The 26,687-nt window shown below is 48.1% G+C and overlaps 1 protein-coding gene across 1 annotated transcript in view; it reads right to left on the bottom strand.

Annotated features, from left to right (window-relative positions):
- Positions 1 to 26,687, bottom strand: part of KIF26A (kinesin family member 26A) — a 215,559-nt gene that overhangs the window by 66,097 nt on the left and 122,775 nt on the right. Inside the window, 1 exon segment of the mRNA XM_048486723.1 lies at positions 24,591 to 24,757. Coding sequence (XP_048342680.1) covers positions 24,591 to 24,757 — 167 coding nt within the window.

Genomic DNA, 26,687 nt, shown 5'->3' with positions numbered 1-26,687 from the left:
GTCGAAGCGTCCGTGGAACCACAAGCGGGGAGATCTGGGTTGGGGTGCTTTAGGATAGGTTCGTTGAGTAGCATGAATTTTAACAGTTGAAAGGCTTTTTGACATTCCCCAGACCAGACAAGGGGGGCCCCGGCTTCGCGGACAGTGAATCTTTACCCTTAGTGCGTAAAGAGGTCTGTGAGAGGGAGAGTCAGTTCAACAAATTGGGGTATAAAATCCACGATAGAAATTAAGCAAGGAAACCAAAGAGAAAGCGACTGGAGTTCTTTGCGGTTGGTGGGGGCAGGCCATTGGAGGACTGCGTCAATTTTAGCAGGATCCATTTTAAGCCCCTCCGGCGAGATCCGTAACCAAATAGTCAATGGAGGTCTGATGAAAGCAGCATTTGGAGAGTTTGGCAAAGAGAGTTGTCAAGCAAAGCGTTTCAATACCTCTCGGACCAATATTTCATGCTCTTCTATAGTTTCGCGAAAGTAAATTCAAAAGCGTCATCTAAATATACAACAACTCCACCTCTGTACAGTAAATCATGGAGAACCGTTGATAAGGGGCTTCGCGAAAGCTCCGGGGGGAGCCCCAGTACTTAACCCGAATGGCATTATTAAATATTCAAACTGTCCAAACTTTGTATTAAAAGCGTTGGGTCAGGTGTTCATATCCTTCAGCAATTCTGACTCTGTAGTAAGCTTCTCTCAAGTCTAATTTAGTAAAAATCGCCCTTTGCGAGTGCATCTAAAAGGTCCTTGATCAAAGGCAAAGGATATTTATTGGACAGGAGACGCGATTGAGACCCTCGATAATCTGTGCAAAGCCGTAAAGACCCATCTTTCTTTTTTGACAAACAAAAGCGGGGAGCACCAGGCGTTAAATTATCTGTGTGTTTGGTAGCCCGCCCGCATGAAACCCTTGAGCAAGGTTCTTGTCTAAGAAAGCACGTAAGTCTCCTTCTCCTCATTGGGACTCATCGCGGTAATTCTACCCTTGGGCAGTTGTTCCCCTGGTTGTATGACAATTTTACAGTTAGTGCCTCTGTGGGGTGGCAATTGATCGTATTCCTGCTCCTGAAAACCTCTGGCTAGATCCTGATATGCAGGTGGGATGTCAATAGAATCGGGGGCAATCACTGAGGAAGCAAGAGAGGGGAGTGTGTCAGGAGGCGTTAGGTTTTCTTCCCAATTCATGTGTTCACCGCTAGGGAGGGTCAGTGAATTCTAGGATCCTTTCTTTCCAAATGAATTTTTTGGTTCATGTAACAATAACCAAGGCATGCCCAAACTATGGAGTGTTTGAACAATTGGCGCCAAAATGAAACTAATTTTCTCCCCTTAAATGGTCGGGCTTAGCGGAGGAGAACCGGCTGTGTTTGTATTGGGCACGGTCCTTCGTTTCCGAGGGGCTGCCGTCCATTTAAGGTGAATGGTATGGAGCTTAGCCAGAATTGTACCGGGTCAGACCTAGCTCCTCTGCCACCTGGGGCACGATTTAAGCAGTGGGAGCAGCGGAATCCACAAAGGTGGCCGAGGCTATAATGCGAGTCAAGGTGTGTTTAAATACGAGCGGGTTGGCCAGAAATGCTTGAACAGTAATGGGAAGCTTGCCTTCACTCACCGCGTCAGCGGAGTCGGGCCCATGTCCATGGGGGGCTGAAGAAACAGGACAGACAGCTGCTTCCCTCCTCTGGAGTGGCTCGGTCACCGCTTTAGATCTGTTTCAGTGGGGCTGACCCCCTGACCTGCGTGTGTGGTGGTTTGGCAGACGCCAGAGTGCAGCGGAGCTGGAGCGGTTGGTTTTGCTTCTTGGGACAGTTAGCGGCTTCTAGATGACCTGGCCCTCACTCGCAGTAAAGACACAAACCCAAGTGACGGCGTTCAGAGGTTAGGTTTCCCGGTAGGGAGCTGCTGGGCTTGACTTGAAGGTGGACACAGTAGTGGTTTTACTACGGCGTATGGCCTTGGCGAAATGATCTAAAGCGAGGCGCCACTTGAGACTAACTGGATCCAATCTGCAATGGTACGTAGATGCGAACCCTCAATTAAACACACCGTTTCATCGAAGCTTACTATCCACAGCATCCGAGGAAGTATTAGCATTTCATGCGTTCAGGCCACTCAGGAGGAAGTTCCAGCAGCCGCCCGCATCTAAATTCACGCGGACAAAATCTGCAAGCGGCGTGTTGCCTTGCTGGATAGTTTTGATGAAGATGCGGATAGCTTCATTCTCGGCCTGGATCTTGAAAGCGGCCAGCTCTCAAAGCTTGGAGGAATCGCGGGCACTGTCGCGAGAAGTCCTCATCCCGGCAAATCCAAAACAGTCGCGAACCAGTCGGCTGCCGCCCCATCCCCAGACTGAGCCGATGTCCCGTATTTTTCGGCGTTCAGACCGGGTATAGATCATCATAGTCTTCCCGGGTGTAAGTGGGCATTGAGTTGCAAGATGAAGTAGGAAGTTTGGAAGCGGTCCCATCAAAAGCGGGCTGGTATCGGGGCTCTGAGTAGCCCGTTCGGCGGCTCTTTAAAGGCCTGCTGGGAGGTGGTTCGCTGGCTGAGCAGGTTGGGCGAAGCTGGCTGTTGTACAGGGCTGGAATGCGAGCTGGCGGTGCCGCTGGCGTTTAAGGTGGCAGGACCCAGGTACGCGGTAATGGCCCCTGGCACCGACATGATCAGTAACAGCATAGGTTCCAACTTGCGCCCCCCTGGTCTGCTGCCTCCTTAGGTTCCTCTCCCAAAGCAGCCAGCTCCCTCTCCTTGCGGTCAAAATCGCATCTTTGCGCGCATGCAAAGCAGCTTTTCTCCAGCCCTAATTTAAGCAGTTCGTCCCGTTTAAGGGCTTCCAGTGAGTTCACTTTGCGTATGCGCCAGAACAGGCAGCTTCGGCGTTGCCGTTGTAATAAATCCAGTCTGGACTGTTTCCAGGACTTTATCATGGACTGACAGATTCTGGAGCATATTGCCGTTAGGCCCAGCCCAGCGTCTTTGGCATACGGTCCAACTTCGAGCTGGACTTCTTTTGCGTTGCTGTTCCGGTCCCTCTGCAGGGTTTAGCTCTTGCTGCGGTAACTGTGCCCGTTCCTCCTCCCATAGCTGGCGTTCCACGGTTCCATGCCGCTTGGGCATCTCCGAAGTCGCCCTACTTCCTCATCCGTGTCTACTCTCGATGGGAGAGGAACCCGGTCCGGCTGGGAATGCAGGCTTTCTTCAGACTCTTCGTCATCAGGAAGCGAGCCCCTGGCCGGAGACAATCCGTAGCCGCCCGTAGCCACCGGTGGCTCCCCGGGAGGCACCACCAGTGCGGTCGCGATGCGGACGAGGGATCGGGGGGTCCATTGGGGAAGCGTAATGCGGATACCCCTCCCAATTCCAGGTTGAGTCGGTGTCCTTTGGGCCGGAAGACTGATGCTGTGCCACGGTGGTTCTTTGGGAGCATCACCAAAATCACGAAGTCCAGGAATGCGTTCAATGGATTCCTGGGTTGCCGCATGAAAGGTGGTCAAGCCCGTCTCCTCCATGACAGGTTGCATCTGAGGTTTGTAATCCCACGAGAGCAGGTAGAAATCTCGATCCACAGGCTCGATCCATAGACAAGCGCCCCAAACAACTCCGCGGAAGTCCCCATGGTCGCTTCGTCCGTCCCTCGTTCCAACGGAGTAAAGGAAGACTTCGTGCGATCGAGGGGCCGGGGAAAGAGCCACCAGCGAGGCCCGTTCTCCTGCTGGTTCCTCCAGATCCAGAAGCGAAGGTCGAACCCTCTTTGAAAGCACAAGACCTCGCGCAGTAAAATTCAACCTCTCCATCGCAAGACAAGAGGTCCACTGCACAGGAATATAGATGAATTAGGATTCCTGCCACAATGTAAGGAATTCCATAGACGCAGAAATAGAAGTCTTGTGTATTAAAAGTCCATTTATTAAGACATGTTAGAAAGCTCAAAGTACACGCCCGGTGGCAGGAATGACACTTCCCGCCAGAAGCACAGGTTATAATACCAGGCACCCCATCCCCCCTTCCTGCTTCCCATGGGAACAGAGGCTTCATCTCCCGCGCAAAGATAAAGTCTTCGCCGATGCATCTGGCCCATCGCCCGGGCTGTGGAATGCACTCAAGGTTACTTCACCATCAACACCATTGAATCCTTTACCTGCTTTGCATGCGCACCTTTGAATCCTTTGGGTGGCAGGACCCAGGTGGCAGGACCCAGGCAGGACCCTGCATCACCCACTTCCCCTGAGTTCAAAAGATACGCCCAGCACACAGTAAAGTACCAAGGTTATGCTGACTGCTCCCTCGAGAGACTAGGGCCATTTTTTTTACAAATTACTTGCAACATTTCCGGGGTGATAATCGACCGTTTCCTTTGTGGAGGTCTGTACTAGCTTTTTCCTCCATTGTTTCTGAAAACACTTTTACCACATTGTTTTTCGCTGAAAATGTTCCCAAGCTGGTTTCCTTCACAGAGTGAACATATTTGAAACAATGGCCCCTACCCCACCCCCTTTGCGACTGCCCAAATTCCTCGTTGCTCCATATCACATGCACCTGTACAGAAGGGGGGTGCCCTCAAGCACCTGTCAACTGCCCAATGCCTTGAGGAACTTTCCCTCCAACACCACCCCCAAAAAACCTCCTCTAACAGACCATACAGCTCTGACTGAACAGCTTTTCTTTTTTCCTCTCTCTCTCTCAGAACAGATTTTTAGTAATGTGGAGAGGGTGTTTTACTTTCTAAGTTTTCCCACCTTTGCCATAAGATTAAACAGAAAAGGAAAAGAAAGTCTTTAGTCACTCATCCAGGGCATTTTTCAGTTAGGCAGAGAAGCAACTCTGAAGGGACACCCAAAATAACCCGTTTGTTTTCTGTCAGGAAATACTAAAATGGCACCAGAGGCTTGTAACGTTAAACCATGAAATTAAAAGATTTTATTTACAGGAACCAAGTGAAAGTGCTTTACTGGCAAAGCAATAAATAGATAAATATATGGGCAAGAAGCAGGTTTCTGAGAGATTACTATTTACAAGTTCTTTTGGCAACTTTTTCCAGTTGATACAAGTTTCATACAGGTCATTCTCCTTCCCATTGTTACAGTCACTTCAATTCTAGACAAAAAAACCTAAATACTCCCGTATAAATGTTACAGTATTTGCAGTGGTGGGATTCAGCAGGTTCACACCACTTTGGCAGAACCAGTTGTTAAAATGGTGCTTGTAAACAGCCAGTTGTTAAATTATTTGAATCCCCCCACTGGAGCTGGTTGTTAAATTATTTGAATTCCACCACTGAGTATTTGGAATGGCTTTCTAGCACATTGTTTAAAAACCTTAATTTCTACCGTCAGGTAAGTATAACTCACACAGTTCTTTGAACACTATTTCTGAAAGTCTCTCCACTACAGTGTCTTGCTCACATGGTGCTTCTCAGAGAAGGACGGCTGCTCTCCCTCAGGAAGTTCCAATCCTTTCTCTATTTAACTCCCCCCCCCCAAAACCAGGAGCTTCCCTGCTCCATATCTCCTCAGAGAAAACTATCAAACCACCAGTGTAATTAAGCACAGTTACTGTGTTATGGTTAACTCCAGGACATTGGCACAGATTCCCTAACTGAAATCTGTCCTTCCTGGCACTTAATCAGAGAAGCACAGTTCACTTTGAACTGGCCCTCAGCTACAAGAGAAAGGAGCTACAACAAAACAACCATTCACTCCACCTCTCAGTTCAGTTCTCCTGTCAGAACTCCTGGTCCTCTGGCTACGGAATGCTGTGTAGTTCTCTCAGCCAATCACATGGAGTTCTAGATTAACCCTTGGGGTTGTAAACATTCTACTGCCTGAATGTGCCTAAGTGTCTTATACGATAAATTCCTCTCTCCTTTTTTTTTTGACTCACCACTTCATCCCTCTCCTCTTAATTTCTAGGGGTTTTTTTGCCATTTCCCTTCTGGTTTTTTGGGGGACCATCAAATCAGCAATGCTATGAAGCACTGCAGCAAATGCGTAAAGAAGCAAAACAATGGCAATGTTTGGAGGAGGGGAGCATGGACATACTTCACTGTAAACAAGATCAAAAACACTTTGGCAAATGGGGTAAGTGCAATGTGTGGAAGAGAATTAGCTTTTTCATAAGCATGAAATTACTGACATGGAGACTACGAGTAATCTGGGGTTCTGAACTGGTGCAGATCCTGTATAAGTGTAACACACAATTCTCTTGAATGTACATCAGCTCTTAGATATTTTGGCTTCAATCCTTTTCTTTCCAGTTTCTATTCTGGTGACTTCTAATAAATATTACATAGTATTTAGCCTAGAACTAACTACAGTGCCTTAGGGCTCATATAGATTAGCAGTGTCACCTTATGCTCTTTTCAAATTACTTGCACTGAGACAACCCTAGAGGGCTCCTAAGCAGCAGAGACTCTCCTTATATTCTCCGGTGTCAGATTGGGAAAGGGTATATTCAGGCTTAGTCTGGGATCTCCCCTTCTCAGTCTGGGATGATGTCCTCCGTCCCTGCTCGGAATAACCACAGTTTTCCTTTCCAGGAACAAAACCCGTTATTTTTACAATCATAATCAAACTTTCCAAATACAGTAACACGCTTCCAAACAGTTACCAGAAAGAAAAGAGGTGACCTTCTGTTAAGGTGTTAGACAACGTAGTTCCTTTTCAAAGTATGGGGAAAGTAGTAGACCACTGGCGTAATGCCCATTGGGCAAGGTGGGCAGCTGCCCAGGGCTTCACCTTGTGGAAGGCATCAAAATGCTGGGTTCGTTTTTGGGTATTTTGGTGGTTTTCCATTTTTGGCCTGCAGGGGGCGCAGTTTTTAGGCTAGCGGCACCAAAATTTCAGCGTATCATCAGGAGACTGTCCTTATGCTACCCCCCCCCCAAGTTTGGGGGAGACTGTCCTTATGCTACCCCCCAAAGTTATGGACTCCCAAAGGGGGTGTCCTTATCCACCATTGTTTCCAATGGGAGCTAATGGGAGATAGGGGCTACAGTTTTGAGGGTCCTTAACTTTGGCCCCCCTGAACCAAACTGCACCAAACTTGGGGGTATCATTAGGGCAGTCTCCCGATGAGACCCTGAAAGTTTTGAGACTGTGCCTTCAGAAATGTGCCCCCCACAGCCTGCAACCCCCATTGACAGCAATGCAGAAAACTCAATGCAGAACAAAGATTCTTGGGCAAATTTCTAGGATGTTCCTGCAGGGGGTGCACTTTTGGATGTATCGGCACCAAAATTTCAGGGTATCATCTGGAGATGATGGCACCCCCCAAGTTTGGTGCAGTTTGGTTCAGGGGGGCCAAAGTTATGGACCCTCAAAACTGTAGCCCCCAATCTCCTATTAGGTCTCAGTGGAAACAATGGGAATGGGAGCCACCCCTTTGGGAGTCCATAACTTTGGACTCCTTGAACCAAACCTCACCAAACTTGGGAAGTGGCATAAGGACAGTCTCCTGATGATATGCTGAAATTTTGGTGCTGATATGTCTAAAAATGCACCCCCTGCAGGCACCAATGTCCTGGTGCAAAAAACAATTTGGTTGTGGTGGAGTGGCCGCCCATGTGGCGGTGGGGGGGGGGCATCCAACTCAGGTTTTGCCCAGGGCTACAGTTTGCCCAGGGCTGCCTCGTTACGCCCCTGTAGTAGACCAGCAGGTGGTCACGGATTGCAGAATGAACTAGAATGTGGACTATCTCTGTGTCAAACCCAGTTGGCACCAACAAACCTGAAGAAGGAGGAGAAGGGGGAGGAGAAGGAGGAGTTTGGATTGATACCCCACCTTTCTCTCCTGTAAGGAGACTCAAGGCGGCTTACAAACTCCTTTCCCTTCCTCTCCCCACAACAGACACCTTGTGAGGCAGGTGGGGCCGAGAGAGTTCTGAAGAACTGTGACTAGCCAAAAGGTCACCCAGCAGGAATGTAGGAGTGAGGAAACACATCTGGTTCACCAGATAAGCCTCTGCCACTCAGGTGGAGAAGTGGGGAATCCAACCCGGTTCTCCAGATTAGAATCCACCTGCTTTGAACCACTACACCATGGTGGCTCTGTGAGTTGCAGCCAACCTATGGCAGATCGGTAAGGTTTTCAAGGCAAGAGACCATCAGAGGTGGTTTGCCGTTGCCTTTCACTGCATAAAAACCCTGGTATTCCTTGGTGGTCCTGCATCCAAGTACTAACCAGGGCAAACCCACCTTAGCTTCAAAGATCTTATGAGATCAGGCTAGCTTGGACCACCTAGGTCAGGGTAAGAGGAAACTTAAAAACTGGAAAATGACATTCCACTAAGCCTCTGCTAAAGGCACGGGATGTATTTTTTCCTCCAGGTGACTGGCAACTCTAGCCTCTGGATGCTCACCCAACTGAACCTCAGTCCACCACCTAGACCCATGGTGGCGAACCTTTGGCACTCCAGATGTTATGGACTACAAATTCCCATCAGCCCCTTCCAGCATGGCCAATTGGCCATCCTGGCAGGGGCTGATGGGAATTGTAGTCCATAACATCTGGAGTGCCAAAGGTTCGCCACCATTGACCTAGACCCGGGGTAGGGAACCTGCGGCTCTCCAGATGTTCAGGAACTACAATTCCCATCAGCCCCTACCAGCATGGCCAATTGGCCATGCTGGTAGGGGCTGATGGGAATTGTAGTTCCTGAACATCTGGAGAGCCGCAGGTTCCCTACCCCTGACCTAGACCTATCAGGAAATGGATCTTTGCAAAATACATTCCTCCCTTCCTTCCCTTCTTGACTCCTTCCTCCTTCCCATCTTGCCTTCTGTCGCTGTCTCACAGCACAGCACAGCCCGCCCACCCCTCTGCATTCACACAGATATCTTTCTCGATGCCCCTTCTGATCCCATCGGTTCCACGTGGTCCCTCCTCATTAACCCCCATCACCAGTTTGGGTCTGCCTCTCCCGTACAGCCCTTCTCCCTCTTGTTCTTTTCTAGGCCGTGCTCCCTCCAGAAATTGCCTCTTTTCTTTCCCCCTACCCTCCCTCCCTCCCTCCCTCCCTCCCATCTGACGGCTCCATCCCCCTCCTGATATTCAGTCTATTAACCTCTCTGACTTCTCAGCCGCTGCCAGCCTTGGCTACCCCCCCTCCCCTTCTCCGCTGCCGTCTGCAAACACCTCCGAGCGTCAGACCTCCCACTCCTGCATGAGATAGACCCCCCCCCTCTTTAATCTCCCATTTCTCTTGCACTTTGGACCGGCCTTCTTTAGAATGTTATTCCACAGATCCCCTATATTTGTTTAGCTTACCTCCAGAACATAAATTCTCTTTGGCAGGGAGCCGGTCATTTCTATGTACACAAAGCACTGGAGGGGGGGGGGGGAGTAGGCAGACATTCGAGAGAGGGTAGCGTCAACCTTACAAGACCCATTTCGGACTTAAAGTGGGGGGGAAGCTAATTTGGACTGAATATGTACTTCCAGCTAAGGATCATTCTCCCCTCCAGCGCCAACACCGAATAGAATTTGTGTTGAGCAAACATTATTTTGTTTGCTGTTCACGAGAGCGAGAGAGACAGCGAGAATCTCCACTTTGCTCCCACAGCGACAAGCAAAACACAGGCCGTCCAACTAGACGAGCAACACAATGCAGCGACTTCCAGACAATAAACGCTACCTGGGATAACTCGAAGGTTGCTCTCTGCAGCTGCGAGGCGCCGGCAGACCTGCCTGCACGAGCCACTCAAACGGTTGCTTGGAGCAATGTGATTGTTAGACACGCTGATGGAGCAGTGCGGGATCCAAGAAGAGCCCTTCAGGAACATTTGCTGCGTAACAGAGGGTACAACCCTGACTACAGTCCCTGCCGTGTTGCAAGAAATCCTGGGATGCACCGGATCAAGCAGCACACATGCTTGGAAGGGCAAACGTCTCAGGCCCCTTCCAAACATCACAGTCAGAGCGGGTTGCTTTCAGGATAAAGTAACCCGCTCTCCTGTTTTTGCATTCGCATGCATCCGTGCATGGGAGCAAACAGAGCCTGCAGAAACAATGCGGGTTGCTGTTGCGCCTTCGCACGGAGGCATTTTTTTTCTTTTTCACTTACCACCCTCCACTGCATAGCTATGTGGGCAGGCGGGCATGGACCCCCACAGCCATGCTGACATCTCACGATGGCACGAGACATCCCTCTGATCCTGCATAGCCACACAGCTGCGAGGCAGGGACTTTAAGAAAAAGGTTGCAACCCGGGTTAAAACAAAAGAATCGCAGGTATCGCGATTCTCAAAAAAACCACTTCAGGGGACTCAACATGGGTCAGGATCCTTGTGAAGTTCCCCCCACACACACACACACACACATATGAAATGGGGTTTTCCCATCCTCAGCCCGGGTTTACTGGCCCGTGCAGAAGGGGCCTAAGACAAACACTGGCAAGGCCTTATTCTGTTCCCAGAACTGTCCACTGTTACCCCAAGATCTCTTCCGTTTTAATTTCATCCATCGGCATACATTTAAAGTGAGGTTTTTCTGTTCCTGTGTGCATCGCCTTCCACTTGAAAACCCCAGACTTCATTGTCCATTGCTGCCCACTCACTCCATTTGTGGAAATCCTCCTATACATTTCTACCACCCACACTGGTTATCACCATTCTGAATAATTTCGCATCGTGCGCAGGCGTGGCAACTGGACTGTTCACCACGTATTCCAAGTCATTGATGAACAAACTGAATGGCCCTGATCCTGATACAGATCCCTGTGGGAACTCAATGCTCACTCCATTGAAAAAACTGTCAACTGCAAGAACTAGAAGCCAGAATGAGGTAACGGAGAATTGGTTTTGTTTCCCCACTCCTCCACTTGCAGCCTGCTGGGTGACCTTGGACAATTGTTTCTGAACTCTCTCAGTCCCACCTACCTCACAAGGGGCTTGTTGTGTGTGTGGTGGGGGGGAGAGATTATAAGCTGCTTTGAGACTCCTTTTGGTAGAAAAAAGCAGGGGACAGAAAACCAACTCTTCTTCATTTATTCCTACTCCCTGCTTCCCATTTTTAATCCTTACAAAGACTTGTTCTCTTATCCCGTGACTGTTACCTTACTTACAGCTCAATCCAAACTTGGGGGGGAGTGGAATCAGAGGTGAGATCCAGCAGGTTCTCACAGGTTCCTGAGAGTAGGTTACTAATTATTTGTGTGTGCCGAGAGGGGGTTACTAATGGGTGATTTGGCCACGTGATTTTTGCCTTAGTTACACCCCTCCTCTCAGCAGTAGCGCGCAGAACTTGAAGCAGTCTAGCAGGAGGTGCACCGGTGTGCGTGGCAGCCTGCGTCTGCGTGCATTCATTTCCCGCCCAAGGACCGGCGCAGCAGCTGTGTCCTTGCCACAGTCCTGCCCAGCAATGCCCCACCCTGGAATGCTAGGCCATGCCCCCGTCGTGCCCTGCCCAGCCCCATTGGCGCTACGCCACTGTTTGAATCCCACCACCATGGGAAACTGTTACCAAAATTTTTGGATCCCACCACTGGATGGAATGGGTTGTAGGAATGGTGCAAGTTTGTGCCAACGCGTTAAACCATTCCCCACCAGTGCAACTGGCACCTATGCCAGCAGAGAGGGTAAACAGGGCAGCAGGCAGGTACCACAGAGTTCTGGGATGCCCAACCCAGAAGAAAATGCCCGTGGAACTGGAGGTGTGCTATGAGCATTCCTGGGGGCTTCCACCATACTTTCGGCCCACAAACTCCCCTGGCACAGGCCTTAACTTACATCACAAATACACGTAATGTGACTTTTTCCAATGAAGATGTCAAGGCAGCAGTGGGGGGCGGGGTTCCCCACTGCTTGCTGTGCACCCTGGACACCACCGGCGGCAGTGCAACGCTGCCTTCCCTGCACCGTCCCCATCCACTGCAGAGTTCTCTCCCCATGTCTGGATCGGGCTGCCCAGAGTCTTGAAGTACCTTGTCAGAAACATTTAGGAAGACCAAATATGTCGATCAGATTGTCTTTGTCCTCATGCTTGTCAACCTGTTGGAAGGACTCTAAATCAGCCATGCTAATTCACCGTCGGCAGGTTGTTCCTCAATGTGCTTAACTATACCAAGACTTTCTGCTGGTTTAACCAGACCAGATGTTAGGCTAACTGGCCTATAATTCCTTGGATTCCCTCTGAGCCCCTTTTAAAAAATCTGGGGTGGCATCTGTCACTGTTGCGGGAGACAAGACTTAGCAACAAACAGAAGTCTCTACAAGCTGAGGTTGGTGGGATTTCATATTTGCTCTTCCCCTAACTTCATGGAGATCATGGCAGGAGGAGGAGATCAGAAACATTGGCCTTCCAGTAGCCCGATCGATGTAGCAAAATCCCAGGAGGCCAACTGTTTCTCACATAGCCTCCAGCCCAGAGACTGCCTTGGAGATGGCACATCTCACCTACAGTACTATAAGCTGTCAAGACTCCAGAAGTGTTACCTATGATCAGTGATGTATCAATAGAAAATGGAGCCCAGGGCAAGAACTGAGCTGAGTTTTCTCCCCTCTTCCCCCCCGGGTGGCCCCTGGGGCAAGGAGAGGTGCTGGAGGCCAGCAAATGCCAGGAGCCTGTGGGACTCACCTTCCTGACTTGCACTGCCACCCACCAGGTCCACCCAGAAGGTCTGCAGGTGGGGCAGCAGCAGGGCTGGCCTAGCAGCATCCTCAGAGTGGCTAGTCCAGTGTGCTATCTGCGGAGAGGCAGCGCTTCCTTCCCTATAGAGCAGTGGTGGCGAACCTTTGGCACTCCAGATGTTATGGACTACAATTCCCATCAGCCCCTGCCAGCATGGCCAATTGGCCATGCTAGTAGGGGCTGATGGGAATTGTAGTCCATAACATCTGGAGTGCCAAAGGTTCGCCACCACGGCCATAGAGCCTCAGCCATGCAGGACCTGGATGGAAGGAGGAGGGGTGGGGCGATTTTCCGCCCCCACGTGACTAAATGGGCTCTGCCCAGGGACTGTTGCCCCCATATGCCCCCTGGGCAGTACACCCCTGCCTATGATACTTTATTTCAAAATACCACTAACATGTGTTTGTTATAGGTAGTCCTTGGCCTACCTCTGAAGCCCTCAGAATAGCTTCATGACTACAATTTGGGGTTGGTATTTTTCCCAAGATCATCTGGGGCTTTGAACTTCGGTTTCTCCTCACCAAACGCCATGCTCCGACACCACTGTCTTGAGGAGCCCCCCCCCCAAAAAAAAATTAGTCTCTCGTGTGTGTCATGTCTCATGTGTGTCACTGATGGTAAATATAGTTACTCCACCATGACAAAAACGAATAGTCTTTCTGTGGCACTTTAAAGACTAACAAATTTTACACGTGTTTCTGATGAAGGGGACTCTAATCCATAAAAGTCTAGGGCAGGAAAAGTTAGACTTTCATGTGTCACAGTAGCTCCAGAGAAGCAGCAAACACAAACAGGAGTCTAATGGGACCTTAAACATTTGGCCGTTTTTTATTCCAGTATAAGCTTTCCTGGACCCGAGCCCATTTCTTCAGATGTAGCCACAAAGACTCCAGATGCCACAAGAGTCCTGTTGATTTTGTCTTGCTACAGACTAAAATGGCTTAGTCCTCTGGGACAGTTACCCAAATGAAAGATACGGGAGACACTCCAGGCCCCGTGGAGAGTTTTTATTATGCATGAGACAGCCTCGGGCACTGATATTACGCGGCAAAGGAAGTTCTGAGGCAACTGCGGATGCGAACAGCTTAGTTCCCTTCCTGCTCCCGAGGGATCAAGTAGGATCTGGAGGGGAGAAAGCGGCATCTTGCTTGGTTTACAGCAGTAACAACGGCTCCGGTCCTCTCCTCCTACAGAACATGGGGGAGAACAATGTACTCTATGGTTCCACACAGATAACACACTCTGACTTTGTTTCGACTGTAACAGTGATCTTGAGATCAGCTGTCATGGTGACTTTACTTTCACACAGCAAACAGTTCTCTTCAATACACTGATTTTCTTTGTAATTTAACTGTAACTCTATTGTGTCATGGCACTCAGGGGCTATTCAGCAGGACCACCACTTGAAAAGGTTCCAAAATAAGAAACTCAACAAGAACAACAAAAAGAGGGCTGCAGTCATATCTTACTTATATCAGAACATTAATAGTAGTTTATAAGACTGTCTTAGGGTTTGGATCTAGACTAGTATTCCCACAAGTGATTTCCAATCATGGAGCCGAATTTTCACAACCTTGCCCCCGCCCTGCCCCCCCGGCAGCCTGAAATGCCCCCAAATTCCTGTTCCTGGGGGTTTCTTCTGCCCCTAGAACAGGCTCTTGGGGGGAGGGATTTCAGCCTGCTGCAGGAGGCACAAAACAAGAAAGTCATGCTCCGCAGGTAGAAATCCCTGTGTTCACAGAAACACTAATCTGGTTCCAAGTCCTTCCTTGCAGTGCATCAAATGATGGGCGGAGGGAGCAAATCACTCTGTGTCCCAGAGAGCACATGTACATGAAATACCAGTTCTTTGTTTAACAGCAATCCCATGTTTAAATGAACTTCCCCCAACTGTCATGCATAGTAATGCTCAAGGACTTTACTTTCCCCAGAAGTCTACGTTTTTACAGGCGTGCTGCATAGCCTCCAGAAATTCCACACGCAGCACCGTTGAACGGCTAACGTGGTATCTGATGAGTCACAGATTCCATTTGCTTCTAGTGACCTACTTAACTACTAACCCAGTTATCTACTATCCATCTGTCAAGTCGGGTTTTACATCATGCCAACACTGCGCAAAGCTACTGTGCCAGTTATTCCCAGAGGGACGGGGGTGAGTAAATGTTTCTTAGCTATTAAAAATAGAAAAACCGGAGGAGTACATCAGCGGAGAAGTACATCAATAGGGAAACAATGCCTGCATTTATCAGCCAAATCAAACCTCAAGATGACAGCCTTTGAGATTTGAGCAGCTAATATTATCAGCGATGGCTATTTTAAAAAACGTATAGTTCCGTTTCCAAGCAGCGCTGATCGGCATGGGATAATCAGGTTTAACAGGTTAGAAGTAATATATTCGCCTACTGTTCCTAATTCGTCACCACCTTTTTTCATGGAATCTGAATCCCTGTCATACCAAACTACTGTTTTTTAGGCTGATGCTTTTAACCTGTTTCTATGGTTACTACCCAAGGTCACATCACAGAAACCCGGACAGCCAGGAGTTCAGGCAGACAAAAGGCAGTTCGCATCCTTGGCTGCATTAAATAATGTATGAATGTTAAAGGGCTCCTGTGGAGAGAGCAGAGGAAAAAAGCCATATGTGCACCTAAGTCTAGGGGTCTCCTTGCTCAAAGATGGCACCGAACGGACAGCAGCGGGTGCTTTGACGAATTTTCGGTCAGCGTAGAATGGGCAGCCACGAATTAGCGTGTTTTGACGAATTTTCGTTCAGCACACATACAAAAGATACTAACAAATCTGCATGATTTCTCCTCAGATTTACAAAGGCAACTCACTCTCATCTGTCCAAGGGCATGGATGGGATCCAAGGAGAGAATGCGGCCCATGGAAATAATCCAGAAAAATGTTTGATGCAGTTATAACAATTACACCAAGGACCTTATAGCAAAGGAGGAGATCAGAGAAATTCAGTTCTCTGCTAGGTTTGTCGAGGGACTGCCAACAAGGGATGTCATGTTGAGAGTTTGGGGTTAAGTCCCTACACCCACCCTTCCTACCCAGTTTTCCTTGGGGAAGCTGGTAGTTTAATCCTGTGCAGCGGCAGACAAGTGTCCTGCCATATTTAATGGGGCTTATTCCCAGGTAAGGGTGCACAGAACTGCACTCCCAGTTCTCGCATCCAGGGCAAAAGTGATCATTGTATATGGAACGGGAAAACAATTTCTAACCACTCCAAATGGCCAGGGACTGTAAAGTCATTTCCTTCTCTTCTCCTGCTTAACTATCCTGTTTAAGGTCTCTTTAGGGGTTAGAAAGAACTGAGATTTATCACTTGTTGTGGACCTTTAAAAAGAAATTATGGCAGATTGGTCCTTTAAGGGCTATTAGCTATAGCAGATAAATGAAATCTCTATGAAGATCTGTGGCTATGGGGCAAACAAAGAGACAGAGGCCTTATCTTTCTGATAAATCTCTGAGAAAGATGCTTATCTCTCTGATAATGGCTGACTCTTGAGAGAAACAGGCAGAGGCATACCCAGGCAAACTGGAGCCTGGGGACAAAACCTGAGTTTGGCGTCCCCACCCCACCCTTATGGGCGGCCACCCTCCCCCACCACGACCAAACAATGATTTTTTGCACCAGCTCACAAAACACCTCCCACTCCCAGCAAAACATACATGGCTCTCTCCCCACCAACTCTCTTTCCTAATTTTGTCCTCACACCAACCCTATGAGGTAGGCTGTTAGCCTGAGAAACAGCTCCAAGCCAGTGCAAGTGGGTATTAAACATGTAAATCTCTCACAAATCACCCCCAGCAAAACATTTACTAAACAAATGTCAGCATCATCTCCCACAAAACACCTCCAGTGGAATCCACCCCCAAACAGCATCACTTTCAATGGTGTTTAAACTAGGGACCCCAGATTCTTCTTTTAAATCTACCTTAAAGGGAGAATCTGGGGTCCCCAGTTAAAACAACATTGAAAGTGATGCTGTTTGGGGTGGATTCTCCTCCACCCTGAAGCAGCATTACTTTCAATGTTTAAACTGGGGACCTCACATTCTTCCTTTAAGTCCATGCCAAAGGAGGTAGATTTCAAAGGAGAATCTGGGGAAATCTGGGGGGGGGGTGCCTGCTGTCAGGGGTGCAAATGTTAAGCTAACAGCACCAAAATTTCAGGGTATCTTTAGGAGACTCTCCTGATGATACCACCCAGTTTTAGTGAAGTTTGGTTCAGGGGTTCCAAAGTTATGGACTTTCAGGTGTAGCCCCCATCTCCTATTAGTGCCCATTGGAAACAATGGGTGATGGGGCACCCCTTTTGGGAGTCCATAACTTTGGATCCCTGAACCGAACCTCACCTAACTTGGGTGGTATCATCAGGAGGGGCTCGTGAAAAATCCCTGAAATTTTGCTGCTACTAGCCTAAAAACTGCGCCCCCGCAGGCCGAAAACTGAAAAAACACTAAAAATACCAAAAAAACCCACAAATGAACCTGAAATTTTTGCACCCCCCCACTAAGGGGCACCCAGGGACATGGGGTACCCCATGTCCCCTAGGCAAATATGCCACTGGAAACAGGATATTGGAGGAGTTGGCCCTATGCTCAAATTTAGCAAGACTCTTCATTTTTGGTTGAATGTGTTCAGCAAATGGCTAAGCTACAATAAATCACATGGGGTTGAACTGAGAAGAAACCTTTTCCACCTCCTTTTAAAAGACATCCTTTGGCTTCCGCTGGTTACTGGTATGAGACTCACTGGTATGGATTTTGCAGAGCACACAAAACTGCCTTATACTGAATGAAGACATTGGTCCATCAAGATCAATACTGTCTCTTCAGACTGGCAAGGTCTCTCCGGAGACTCGAGGTGAGATCCTTCACATCACCTACAACTTGATCCTTATAAGACATGCAAAGATTGAAGAGTTGGTTTTTGTACCCCATTTTTTCTACTTTTAAGGAGCCTCCAGGCAGCTTACAAACTCCTTTCTGTTTTCCTCCCCATAACACACACCTTGTGAGGTAGGTGGGGCTGAGAGAGTTCTGAGAGAACTGTGACTGGCCCAAAATCACCCAGCGGGTTTCATGTGGATGAGCAGAGAATCTAATCCAGTTCACCAGATAAGAGCACTCGTGCGGAGGAGCAGAGTGTCTGGGACCAGATCTCCGGACTTCCCCATCCGCCCCAGCAACCCCACCCCAAGGCACTAACTTGCAGGATTTAGCAACCCAGGGCAGCCCAAGGAGGTGAGAGAGCCAGGCAGGAGCTACCCCAGGCCAGGGTTAGCAAAGACAGTGTTTGTCACAGAGCCCCGCCCGGCAGGAAGCTGACTCAGCCCTTTCCTCCCAGGAGCCAAAGAGCAGAGGAAGGGCTAGCAGTTCTTTAAAGGCAGAGGCCCAGGAAGGACCCAACCAAGGGGGCAGGCTCAGGGGTGAGGCTGTAGGGGAGAAAGAAGCGATAAAAGCCCCAGGAAGCCAGACGGTCAGGGAGCAGGAGGCTAGTTGATGGCTGCCTACTGTAAGGCCAGATGACCACTAGTAGTGGTTCACTGGGGTGCTACCAGAGGTGGGATCCAGCAGGTTCTCGCCAGTTCCCGAGAGTGGGTTACTAATTATTTGTGTGTGCCGAGAGGGGGTTACTAATTGGGTCTGCTTTTCCATTAGAAATTCCACTAAGTCCTGTTGTTTCCTATGTGGCTGGTTAGTGAAGGTAGAAAACGGGATAATTCTCCCTGTTGGGCTGTTTTAAAAACATGTTTTAGAAATATGGTAAAGTTCCTTGTTTGAGGAAAGTATCCTTCTTTTGATTTCTAGAAACAAAATTAAGTATTTGAAAGTATTAAGTATTTGACAGGCAGTCAGAGGAGAAGTAGTTGTTTCTGTTGGCAGTAGACGATAGGACTTGCTATAATGAGTTTAAATTATGGACAGAAAGATACCAGCTGGAAATTAGGAACTTTTTTTACAGTAAGAGTTTTTTACAGTAACAGAGAAATTATTAATTTCCCTCCCCCGGAATGGCCAGCCACGCCCCCGTTGTGCCCTGCCCAGCCCCATTGGCGCTACGCCTCTGTTTGAATCCCACCACCATGGGAACCTGTTACTAAAATTTTTGGATCCCACCACTAGGTGCTACCCAGGTTCAGACTATCTGAGACCCGAGGGAAGTCTCTGAGGTGATGGGAGCAACATAGCTGAGGCGAGCCCTGGTCATGACATGGAGAAACAACCTGGTTCCCCAGATTAGAGCCCGTGGCTCTTGCGGAGGAGTGGGGAACCAAACCTGGTCCTCCAGATTAGAGTCTACTGCTCATAAGCACTAAACAACTACCCCTGGTGACTGAGGATGGGGGCGGGACACAGGTAATGTACTGTTCTGTGACATGGAACTGGGATACCACTTTGGGCCAAAATTCTAAACTGGGGGTAATAAAACCTGACCAGGGAGGAATCTAGTGAAAGGGGAGCCACCCCGCAGAGCCGGTAACTCTCCTATTCTCCTAGCCAAGGTGACAGTGACCAGTGACAGTGAACCTTATAGGATAAAAATGACAAATCAAGTTTACGCATAATTTGAACAAAACTAAAGAGAAGCTCCAAACCAGAAGAGGAGGTTTAAACCCAGGGAAAAGGTTAATTAAGCCTCTCAAAAATCTCTTGGAATCAGTAACCGAGAACATAGTGTGAGAATCAACAAGAACATGGAATGCAGAAACAGCAACCAGGTGCACTTTAAGAGAGGTATTTTAGACCATTCTTTTTTAACCATAACAAATAATGAGAAAGGTGAGGTAAAGAACAAACGTCGGCACGCAGACCCTCGAACTGTGCTCAGTGGACAAAAATGTGTCCATTTGTTAGCATAAGATTTGCGCGTAGAAGGTTTGCATAACGCGGTCAGAGCCTCTGCCACCTTATCTAGGATCGGGCCAAAGGCTGGATCAACCAAGTTGTGACATGCAGTGAAGGAACCCTGTGATGGTGTAGAGATCCTAACACAAGCAGAAGGTGTAGCAGCAGCAGTGGCGTAGTGGCTAAGAGCAGTGGTTAAGAGCAGGTGCACTCTGATCTGGAGGAACCGGGTTTGATTCCCAGCTCTGCCGCTTGAGTTGTGGAGGCTTATCTGGGGAATTCAGATTAGCCTGTACACTCCCACACTGGGTGACCTTGGGCCAGTCACAGTTCTTCGGAGCTCTCTCAGCCCTACCCACCTCACAGGGTGTTTGTTGTGAGAGGGGAAGGGCAAGGAGATTGTAAGCCCCTTTGAGTCTCCTACAGGAGAGAAAGGGGAGATATAAATCCAAACTATGCTTGTTCAGAAGAACTTTATCTTCCATTTGAAGGGTCTTGAAATTCCCCTGAGATACTTTCAGCAGGGTGGGACACCAAAACCTCTTTGGCCAATAGGTGGCTACAAGAATCTCTGTTGACTAACACCAGGCCATTTTTGGTATAGCCTTGTGGGTCAGAGGGAAGGCATAGTAGAAGCAATCTGACCAACACTGTTAAAAATATCCCTCAGTGACTCTTTGCCTGTCCCTGCCCTGGAACAGAACAGGAGGCACTTGGCATTGGTTCTGGTGACAAACAGGTTGATACGAGGAAATCCCCATTCTTTGAAAATGGGAAGTAAATAGTGGAGGTTGAGGGGCCGTTTTTGATTTGACAAAACCTGTTTGCTTAGGAAATCCATAGGGGTGTTGACTTCTCCTGTTGTTCACCGCCCAGAGCCCTTTGGGGGTAGGGCGGTATAAAAAAACTCAACAATGAATGAATGAATGAACGAACGAACGAACGAACGAACGAACGAAAGAACAAACGAACGAACGAACGAATGAATGGACGGCCAAAAGGGAAATGTTGCATTGTATGGCACATTGCCACAATCAGGAGACCTTATGGAACCCATACCCCTTGCTTGTCAATATAAATTTTGTCTGCTGCTATGAGCAGATGTTTTCCTGTGACCATGGCCAAGAGAGGTGCAGCAGCGTCCCTGATCACCCAGACTTCTAAAAGATTTAGATGCATTTTGGACTCCAATTCCAACCAATGCCCCCAAATTTGTAATGAAACCCAGGAAGCCCCCCAGCCTGTTATAGAATCTTCTGTGGAAATGAGGAGGTCATGACGCGAGGCGGTCAGGTCGACAACTTTGACCCAATTGTCTTGAGAACCTCACCGATGAAGAGATCTGAAAACTTCTCTGGGTCCTGAACATTCAGGACCTCGGGGAATCTACATTAGGCCTGAACCAGATCTTTGGCAGGGAGTGAGGGAAAAGTTACTTCCACCAAGACTGCACAAGATTTTTAAAGCTGGATGAACATATCCCCCTCCCCCTCCCCTCCCCTTTTCGACAACTGGGGCCCTACTGTTCTCTCTTAGAGGAGTTTAGTTGTTGGGCACTATCCTCTGTTTGGAATGTTTTATTAGGATGGTACGCTGTTAATGTACTCCAGGATGGAACGCTGTTTTAATGTACACCAGTACTGAATGTACGGTGTTTGTTTATTTTTATTATCTGATGTTGTTTGTTTTTCTGTTGTGAACCGCCCCGAGCCCTCCGGGGGAGGGCGGTATAAAAGCTGAATAATAAATATAAATAAATAAATAAATATGTCGGGAGTGCTTTGATTATGTGTTCCTACGTGGCAGGGGGTTGGACTTGATGGCCCTTGGGGTCTCTTCCAACCCTAGGATTCTGTGATTCCCCTGCAGACATTCAGTAATTCAGAACGCCAAAATCTGAGGAGCGGGAGAGGGAGATCAGTTTGCAGATGATTTTGCAAGCCCTCTTTTCCCTTCACCCACCAAACCATTCCTAGGAGACATGTGAAGCATTCCAAAGTCTTTACAAATAGGTACCCCCCCACACACACACACACACCATACACACCCCCTGGAGACTCAAAACAAATAGCCGAGAAACAGTTTATCAGAACAAATGGAAGCATCTGAGCTTTGGAAAGAAAAACACATTAGTCATTTAGCGGTTGTGCTAATATCCCGACGCCTTTCCTGCCATTTCATTAGCGGCGCATGCCGCTCCGATACCCTAATCATATGCTCAGTCACTGCTCAATCAGCATCCTGAGTCCCGACAAGCTGTCCTATCAAGCCTTCTGCTGATAAGGTGTCTGCTTTCCCTGTCACCTCAATTATTGACTGTATTTTATGGTCAATCTAATGGCCAAATGCATATCAGCAAACCATCGGGTGCCTGTAATGGGAGAGTGACCCTCAGTTTATGTGTACCATTACTGTTCATTAGTGAATAATTAGATCCTTTAATCCACAACTCGTCGGCACGCAAAATATGAGTGAGCATCCCGTCTCCAGAAATTGCCTACTAGAGGCTTCCTTTGAAGATAAAGCATCCGAACACAGTTCTGGGCATTTGATCGCTGTGGGCAGAGATTTGCCAAGCGAATGATGGATTCAGAGCTTCGCTGTATCCCTAGGAAGGATTTCAATTTTCAAAACCGTGTAAGGGTTTTCAGACAGGAAATATTCCTCTCCTCCCCTTTTAGCGTGGTGAGCCAGCGAGGTGTAGTGGTAAAGAGCAAGTGCACTCTAATCTGGGGGACCGGGTTTGCTTCCCTGCTCTGCCACTTTTGCTGTGGAGGCTGATCTGGGGAATCAGATTAGCTGGTGCGCTCCAATACACGCCAGCTGGGTGACCTTGGGCTAGTCACAGTTCTTCAGAGCTGTCTCAGCCCCAGCCACCTCACAGGGTGTTTGTTGTGAGGGGGGAAGGGAAAGGAGATTGTAAGCCCCTTTTGAGTCTCCTACAGGAGAGAAAGGGGGGATATAAATCTAAACTATCATCATCATCATCATCATCATCATCATCTAAAGAGGAAAGATTTTTGCTTTCTTTACACACATGAAGCTGCACACTGAATCCATAAAGGTCAGTATAGTCTACTCAGGCTGGCAGAAGTTCTCCAGGGTCTCGGGGAAAGGTCTTTCAGATCGCCAGCAGAGCAGTCTTTTTAGCTGGAGGGCCTTGTCAGGATGTCTTCCTTCCTGCCATCAAAGGCCAGAGGATGGGTCTCACACCTGGCTGAGGGGATATGTTATGTTAATGGAAGAACAGGAAGTACAGTGCTGGGTGGGATCCTGCAAGAAGAAGAAGAAGGAGGAGGAGGAGGAGGAGGAGGAGGAGGAAGAGGAGGAGGAGGAGGAGGAGGAGGTGGAGGAGGAGGAGGAGGTGGTAGGTGGGGCTGAGAGAGCTCCGAGAAGCTGTGACTAGCCCAAGGTCACCCAGCTGGCGTGTGTGGGAGTGTACAGGCTAATCTGAATTCCCCAGATAAGCCTCCACAGCTCAGGCGGCAGAGAGGGGAATCAAACCCGGTTCCTCCAGATTAGATACACGAGCTCTTAACCTCCTACGCTGCTCAGAGGAAAAGCTCAGAGCTCACTGACAGGGTTTGGGGTTCTGGAAAGGTTTCGATGCAAAAGCATAAAAGAAAAGCGCATAAAACTCGCACTTGTGCTATGATCTGTTTTCTTAATCCAGACAATGCCACCTAGAGCTATACGGTCCACCATCAAAAATAATTTGCATGCCCTTCACCTAGGGCTTCATTACTCAAAATGCAGAGTTGTCAATGCACCCAGGAATCCATTACAATATTACTCCTTTTGGACTGAAGTATTTTTACAGAATATCCCGGATGGTGCTTCCTTTATCCATCACGAGTGTAAACAAGAGCGCTGGCTGAATCCCACAACCATCTAACTTCAGGATAAGCACTTAAGAAAACTGTATTAAGCTTAGAGAATGTGTAGAGGTACTCTCAAAGGTCTTTGAGAGGTTCCCGCCACAACATGCAAAGAAATAAAACCTTCCCAATCCACTGTTAACTAATGTATGAGTTCCAAAAGGAGACCACCAAGCACAGCATTTAGGAACCAAAACAAAGCTCAGGTCAGCCTTAACTGAGAGCCTTGGGGAATGAAAAGTTGACTCTGAAAATCAGAGCAACACTGAAAAAGACCTCACCTCACTTTTCTTTGGGCTGCCAAAGTTAATCTCTGAAGGAAAGGAACTCTACAGAGATCTTCTTCGTAAAATGTCTACGTTTAGGCAGAATTCACAGAGGGACTACGGCATCCTTCTAGCACTTCTAGTCCCAAGGGCATTTTCCCCACCGGTCAAGTATATCCTGAAGGTTAAGAGTAGACACCGTCGGTTAAATGCCATGTCTTCCACATGGCTTCTGGGTCTCACTCGGGCCTGCCTGAGATTAGGTCGCCTCATCCAGCGGACTTTCAAAAGCGATAACATTGGCCGATTCGTTTGAAAAAGCCAGCGCCAATCCGCTCCCAATGCAAATACCGCCAATAAAGAGAGCGAGGCCAGGTTTTTTTTGCCCCGGCTTTGCCGCCTGCTCTCCCCGCCTCTTAGCTGCAGCCAAATCAGAGATGTCCGGAAAAATGGAATCTAAATACACTTCGTAAACATATCGCATAAACTGCATAAGCGGCGTCAATGGCGTCAATGTAAGCGTTCATGTGGAAAATGAAAGAAAAGCGAAACCCGGGGGGCTGGTGCATGAATTCACTGAGGTGTTCTTCCACCACGACCCCTACAAAAGCACTGATGGGCAGCCATGTGAAGGGGAGAAACCTGGATAAAAAGCACCCCGGGATATATGATCCCAGGTCTATCCCGGGATATTTTGTCCGTGGGACAAGGGCTTTAAAGCCCCTTTTCATTAAAAACATCTGCCGTTCTAACTGTGGTCTTCCAACACAACCACACTCCTGAAGAGTGACCAGTCCCATGTCAACCAATCAACCTGGCACCAGAGCGGGGATTGGAAACCTGGTCTCCCCACTTCTAGTCAGGCACTCTTCTCACTGCGCCCCACATACCCTTATTAGATCTGAGTTTGGTTGCTGCTTAGTATCCATCAAAAATTGTGTAAATCATAAAGATGAAAACTACCTTATGAAGAACGACGCCGCAGCTGAAGTACCTGCAGAGACGCCAGCAGGAGTCATGAGGCTCTGAGAGGCCAAAGAACTGCCAGTTCCATTCTGGTCAGAGCTGTTCTGTCCTGAGGCGACTTGAACATGGGAACCCTCTTTCCCATACTCCACTGTTGTTGCTTCCTGCGGAAAAACAAAGTTGAAAACAGGTGTTCATAAAGATACTCACTTGGGTGAATGAATCAATGTTGTCGCCCCCCCCCCCCATGTATGTATGTATGTATGTATGTATGTATGTATGTATGTATGTATGTATGTATGTATGTATGTATGTATGTATGTATGTATGTATGTATGTTAGCTAGTTAGCTAGTTAGCTAGTTAGCTAGCTAGTTCGCTCGCTCGCTCGCTCGCTCGTTCGTTCACAGGCCACCCTTCCCCTGCTGGATGGGCTCAAGGCAGCAGCTTACAACCTTCCTGACCTGGATGGTCCAGGCTAGCCTGATCTTATCAGATCTCAGAAGCTAAGTAGTGTGAAAACTGTGGTATTCCACAAAGGCCTCCCTCCCAAATACTACCCAGGGCCAACCCTGCTTCTAAGATCTGGCAATACAAATTCTAAAAACAGCAAAATGACAGTGATAAAACCAGAAAAACAACAACAAAGTGCAGTAAAGCCACATAAACAGCATCAGATGCACATTTTAAAAGTTTTTAAAATCATTGTAAAGCCAAGAAGCTATCATCACAGCTGATTTATGGGCACCCATAGAGTTTTCAAGGCAAGAGAGGTTCAGAGGTGGTTTGCCATTGCCTGCCTCCATGTGGGCTGAGAGAGTTCTGAGAGAACTGCAACTGGCCCTAAGTCACCCAGCAGACTTCCTGTGGAGTAAGGAATCAAGTCCAGTCCTCCAGGTTCGAGTCTACTGCTCAGAACCAATACTTGAAATGTACACTCAGATCCCATAAAACTATCAATAATTGATCAATGGGCCAAAGGTCAGCTGGCCAGTCATCACAATGAGACAGTGCCTATTGACAGAGTCTGACAACCTACATGAGACCAATGAGACGGGAATGAAAATGGGTGTCAGAGAAATTATTATCAGTGACAAAGAACAACGAACGACAATGATGGGATAGCCAGCCTTTTAGGAAATGCTACAGTAAATTCGGTTTTGACAAGAAAAGGTAGAAGCCATTGTGAAAAAGATAGAGCCAGATGGAAGATGTCTCCAAGCAAGGGAGAGGACAGCATTTCCAGTGGTGACCAAGAGCTGAGGCAAAAGAATAGGGCAGAAATGGCAGATGTCCCATCTTTGCAATGTTCAACCTGATACGTTGACAAGGCTCCCAGGAGAGGATGGCAGAAAGACAATCAGAAACATAGAACTGAACAGGAGGGGATATAAAAGTCAATTTGGTGGTCATTACCAGCAAATCTTGGGAGTTCTACCACTACAATCTTTCAGTTTAGAGGACTTTATAGATCATTTAAATCTATCATTCTGCTATATATGGTCCCCAACTCCACTACAACGGCCAGCCAAGCGATATCTTTCCCAAAATTGGGTCTCCCTGCCTTTCCTGTCCCCTGTTAATAAGTAATAAAAGGCAGGCGTGTCAGCAAAGCCCCGCACTGGACAAGGTTAAAACCATGACCAGAGGCAGACAACGGGAATAATACGGAGACCCTTTGTTATAGGTAATGCACTGTTAACCGTCTGACAAGCATGAAAACGTGGAAAACGATAAGCAGAACCCTTTTTGTTTTACGGCATTATCCGCAGGATGGCAGAACTGTTTATCTGCTTCGGTTATAACTGTCAGGAATTATTTCTCAGCCACGCATCATCTACAAGCCCTGTCCGTTTTAAGAGGGACTTAACCAAACAGGCGCGTTGGTAGCGTCTTTCCGCATGAGCGGCCAGAAGAACGGAGGAAAAACATTGATTTCTGTGTAGGAAAAAATAATAAATAAATAAGCATCACAATCTGTGCATGGGCACGTGCACATATACCCTGCATTTTATGTAACCTGCATTTCTCCCAGAGTTGTGTTTGGCTTTTCTTCCAGAAGATATATCGACAGAAGGTTTCAAAATGAACATTG

The sequence above is a fragment of the Sphaerodactylus townsendi genome, linkage group LG02 (assembly GCF_021028975.2).
Source record: "Sphaerodactylus townsendi isolate TG3544 linkage group LG02, MPM_Stown_v2.3, whole genome shotgun sequence".
NCBI lineage: Eukaryota > Metazoa > Chordata > Lepidosauria > Squamata > Sphaerodactylidae > Sphaerodactylus > Sphaerodactylus townsendi.
The sequence above is the reverse complement of the archived record's forward strand: the minus strand, read 5'-3'. Positions and strand labels throughout refer to the sequence as shown.